Source organism: Microtus ochrogaster, unplaced genomic scaffold (genome assembly GCF_000317375.1).
Source record: "Microtus ochrogaster isolate Prairie Vole_2 unplaced genomic scaffold, MicOch1.0 UNK25, whole genome shotgun sequence".
Classification (NCBI taxonomy): domain Eukaryota; kingdom Metazoa; phylum Chordata; class Mammalia; order Rodentia; family Cricetidae; genus Microtus; species Microtus ochrogaster.
The window spans coordinates 1,740,650-1,745,602 of NW_004949123.1; the positions used below are offsets into that span (position 1 = coordinate 1,740,650).

The 4,953-nt window shown below is 43.6% G+C and overlaps 1 protein-coding gene across 2 annotated transcripts in view; it reads left to right on the plus strand.

Annotated features, from left to right (window-relative positions):
* The window catches only part of CUNH1orf194 (chromosome unknown C1orf194 homolog), a 12,058-nt gene extending 11,082 nt beyond the window's left edge, over positions 1–976 (plus strand). Inside the window, exon 5 of one of the 2 annotated variants that reach the window (XM_026789618.1) lies at positions 864–976. In XM_026789618.1, coding sequence (XP_026645419.1) covers positions 864–880 — 17 coding nt within the window. In that variant the 3' untranslated portion in view covers positions 881–976. Of the gene's footprint in view, positions 1–369; positions 441–863 lie in introns of those variants that run through there. The other variant, XM_026789617.1, reaches the window with a different exon arrangement.
* Positions 977–4,953: the final 3,977 nt, after the last annotated feature.

Below are 4,953 nucleotides of genomic sequence, written 5' to 3' on the forward strand. Positions count from 1 at the left end.
TAGACCAGGCTGGTCTTAAACTCACAGAGATCCGCCTGCCTCTGCCTCCCGAGTGCTGGGATTAAAGGCGTGCGCCACCATCACCCGGCATAAAGTTCTATTTCTAATTAAGTCTGACAACATTATTTCATTTGTGACTTCAAAACAAAGGGGAATCCGGGCGTGGTGGCACACGCCTTTAATCCCAGCACTCGGGAGGCAGAGGCAGGCGGATCTCTGTGAGTTCGAGACCAGCCTGGTCTACAGAGCTAGTTGCAGGACAGGCACCAAAGCTACAGAGAAACCCTGTCTCGAAAAACAAAAACAAAAAAGAAAAAAAGGGGAGCTCTTCCAGGAACTGCCATGTTCCCTTTCTGTTCAAACTTCCAGTCTTCTCAGTCTCTGCTGCCCTGTGCAATATGAAGTTTCTGCACTTGGGAGGCTGAGGAAGGAATACCAGGAATTCATGATCATCCTTGGCTCTACAGTGAGTTCAAGGCTAGCCGGAATACCTCCAGTATGATGCTCTGTCTCAAATAAAATAAAATAAAAGCTTAACATTCTGAAATTTTGAACTAGAAAGAATTCTTAAAATTTTTGTTTTTCAGGGCAGCATTCTCCTGATACCAAAACCAGATAAAGACACACATACACTTATATACTCATATACAAACACACTTGCACAACTCACACTTACACACTCAAACACAAATACATTTCAACAATGTTACACACACACACACTTATTTACATACATTTAAAAGCAGGAAAAATGAAAGGTTTCTGTTTGTAATGAATGTATGGTGGCTGAGTAAGAAGGGGATGGGCTAAAGGTGCCCCACCTCTCCCGGCTAGGCTCATGTATCTGAGTATTTGTTTCCCAGCTGGTGGACTGTTTTGAAAGGATGAAGAGGTCTGGCCTTGTTGAAGAAGGTGCACCACTGTGGGGTAGGCTTGAAGGTTTCAAAAGCCCACACCAGACCTAGTCTCGTCTCTCTTTCTGCCTCTAACTTGTGGATCTGACATAAGCTCTCAGTGTTGCTCCAGCACCATACCTGCCTGCCTGCTCCCACAATCCCCGGCAGGATGGTCATGGACTAAGCCTCTGAAATTGCAAGCAAAATTCCAATTAAAATATTTCTTTTAAAAGTTGACTTGGAGTCGGACAGTAGTGGTTCATGCCTTTAATCCCAGTACTTGGGAGGCAGAGATAGGCATATCTCTGTGAGTTCGGGCCCAGCCTGGTCTACAAAACGAGTTCCAGGATAGCCAGAACTGTTATACAGAGAAACCCTGTCTCAAAAAAACCCAAAAACCAGGGGCTGGAGAGATGGCTCAGAGGTTAAGAGCACTGGCTGTACTTCCAGAGGCCCTGAGTTCAATTCCCAGCAACCACACGATGGCTCACAACCATCTGTAATAAGATCTGGTGCCCTCTTCTGGCCTGCAGACATACATGAAGACACTACACTGTCTACATAATAAATAAATAAATCTTTAAAAAAAAAAACAAACCAAAAACCAACAAACAAAAAAGTTAGGTCATGGTGTCTCTTTACAGCAATAGAACACCAATTAAGACAAATATAAATGCAAAACTCAACAAGATATGAATCAAACCCAATAGCACATAAAAAGGATTATTCACTGTGCTCAAATGGAGTCCATGACAGGGATGATAGTTCAATATGTAAAAATCAATAAACATAATATAGCACATCAACAGGCTGAAAGATCAAACCCGTATGATCATCTCACCAGATGGAAAAAGGTATTTGATAAAATCCAACATCCCTTCAGGATTAAAACAGAAGAAATCATGTGTAGAAGCTCATGGCCCCAACAGTATTAAGTCCACATACGACAAGCCCACAGCCAGTGTGTCACCGAAATGGAGACAGCTGCAAGCGTTCTCTCTGATATGTAGGACTAGGCAAAGACACCCATTCTCATCTCTTGTATTCAGTATGATGCTGAAGTCCCAGCCAGAAAAAGCCAAGAGAAATGAAGAGCATCTGAACTGGAGGGGAGGAAATCCAACTGTCATTGTGTGTAGATGGCATGATCTCATGATCTTACAGGTAGAAAGCCCTAACAATTTCACCAAAATCTACTAGAGTCAGTAAGTTCAATACAGTTTCAGGATAACGTTGACAGAGGCTTCTGTCCTACCCAGTCCCATGGCTGTTCAGTCCCAAAGAAATATGCAGAGACTTACATTAATTATAAACTGGTTGGCTTATTAGCTCAGACTTCTTATTAATTAATTCTTACATCTTACATTAACCCCGTAATTCTTGTCTATGTTAGCCATCTGGCTTGGTACAAAGGTACCAAGTGAGGCATTGTCATCTTGCTTCCTCTGTGTCTGGGTGACAACTGCAGACTGAGCCTTTCCTCTTCCCAGAATTCTCCTGTTCTGGTCAGCCTGCCTATACTTCCTACATGGCTACTGGCTAACCAGCATTTTATTAAAGCTATACAAGTGACAAATCTTTACAGAGTACAAGACCATTGTTCCACAGCAGGATAAAAATCAACATGCAAGCCTGTAATCCCAGCTTCTTGGATTGGGGCAGAATAATTATAATTTCAAAGCTTTCCTGGGTTATAAATGAGTTCAGGCTAGCCTGAGAAAAGAAATCTTGTCTCAAATAAAAAGGATTATGGATATAGCTCATTGGTAGCATGTATAAGGCATGTTCAATCCTGAGTACAGGAGAAAAACAAAACAAAAACCTCAGAAGCATTTCTGTATACCATTAGGAAATTATGTAAACAAGAAATTAAGAAAGCAGTCTTGTGATAAATTTAAACCACGATGTGAATGATCTCTACAGTAAAAACTATAAACACTGAGAGAAATTGCAAAAAACAGTCACGCACACATGTCATGTGTGTCACAGCACGGGTGTGTGGGTTTACAGGGGTCCATGAAATGAAAACTCAGAGACACCTTGAAAATGAATTTGCCCTTTAGGCCTCTGGGGACTCAGCCATTGTGGGCTGAAGCGCTTTCCCTCAGCCCTTTGGCAACTTTATTTTCCCTATGTTTACACTTTAGTTAGTAGATTTATATATCTCAGAACAAACTGAATGAAGCTTCCAAAAACACAATGTCAAGTGCAAATACCTGATTCATGAGATGCCATGGCTTTCGGGATTTCCTCTTGATCAAGTTTTGTGTTGACTTTTTATCTATCGGAAACACTCAGACAAGATTCACATATAGCAACCAAAGGTATCTGTAACACAAAGGATGGAATAGTGGCTGGGTGCTAACTCCTGAGCTAAAGCCAGGTATGGCCCAGAGGGGGTTGTGGCTAGCAGGGTAGCTTGCTAACCCTCTGGCACCAGCCCAGCAGGACTCTCTGTCACACACACACACACACAAAGAAATCTGTGTTCGTGCATTGGAAGAATCAACACTGTTAAAATATCCAAAGCATTCTGCAGAGTCAATGTAATCCCTATCAAAACACTAATGACATTCTCCACAGAGCTAGGAAAAGACAATGCTGTGATTCATATGTAACTAGTTAAAAGAAAAACAACCTCCTAGCAAGGATGAGATGTCTCAGGATCAACTTGCCTTATAAAAACAAGGACCCAAGTTCAATTCCCAAAACTCACATTCAAAAAGCTGGGGAGGTGAAGCTGGAGAGGTGGTTCAGTGGTTAAGAGCAGTAGATGCTTGTAGCCAGATGTTTCTCTCCAGCCCACCAGTTTCCAAATACCACACAGGGGGTTAATATTACTAACAAATGCTCAGCAATAGCTCAGACCTCTTACTAACTAGCTCTTACATGTTACTTTAACCATATTCCTTATTTACGCTCTGCCACATGGCGGTATTTTATTAGCATGGCATGTTCATCTCCTGCTCCCTCTGTGTCTGATTGGTGACTCCAGATTCCGCCCTCCTTCTTCCCATCATTCTGTTTGGTTTTCCTGCCTGGCTACTGGCCTATCAGCTTTTTATTAACCAATGAGAGTAATACATATTCACAGTGTACAGAAGGATTATTCCACAGCAATCGCTCTTCCAGAGAGGACCAGGACTTGATTCCCAGCACCCACATGACAGCTAACAGTTGTAACTCTAGTTCAGGGGTATCTGATACCCTGTCCTGGACTCAGTGGACACCATGCATACATGTGATGCATAAACATACATGCAGGCAAAACACTCATACTCATAAATATAACTTTTAAACAAAAGGAGCCAGGCATGGTGGCTCAAGCCTTTAATTCCAGGACTCAGAAGGCAGAGGCAATTGGATCTCTAAGTTTGAGGCCTGGTCTACAGAGTGAGTTCCAGGGCAGCCAGGGCAACACAGAGAACCCCTCTCAAAGAAACAAAACGAAAGAGTGGGCTGTGCCTCTGGCCACCATACACACGTGCACACACACTCATACATGCACCTGTGCACATGCTACATCCTCTGTAGGGAAGTGTGAGTGTTACAGCTCTGGAAAAGATATTCTGACCTATCAGAAGCCTGGGTGTACTTACAGCTGCAATAGCACAGCTCAGCCTACAGGCAAAGGTGTCCTGACTTGTCCGAAAGTCAGGCTACCTAAAGCTGGGGTGCGGTGAGTGATGGTCTCCCCGCAGGATATAGCAGTCCTGTTCCTCTCCTGGAGAGCCGCTGTACAGCTGAGCTCTGTTTTGTTCCCCTAAGGGAAAGTCCTAGCAGAGCTTCCTGCTCCTCTTCCCCCCCCCCCCAACTGATCGTCAACAAAGAAAGTTGCTAAGAAAGCACATTTCCAGACACTGTAGTGCTGCACAACTTTAACCCCAGCCCTGGGGGCAGAGGCAGGCAGATTTCTGTGAGTTCTAGGCCAGGGCTACAGAATGAGACACTGTCTAAAAATTAAACAAAACTCTTGTGCTCCTTAGAGTTCGAGACCAGCCTGGTCTACAGAGCTAGTTCCAGGACAGGCTCCAAAGCCACAGAGAAACCCTGTCTC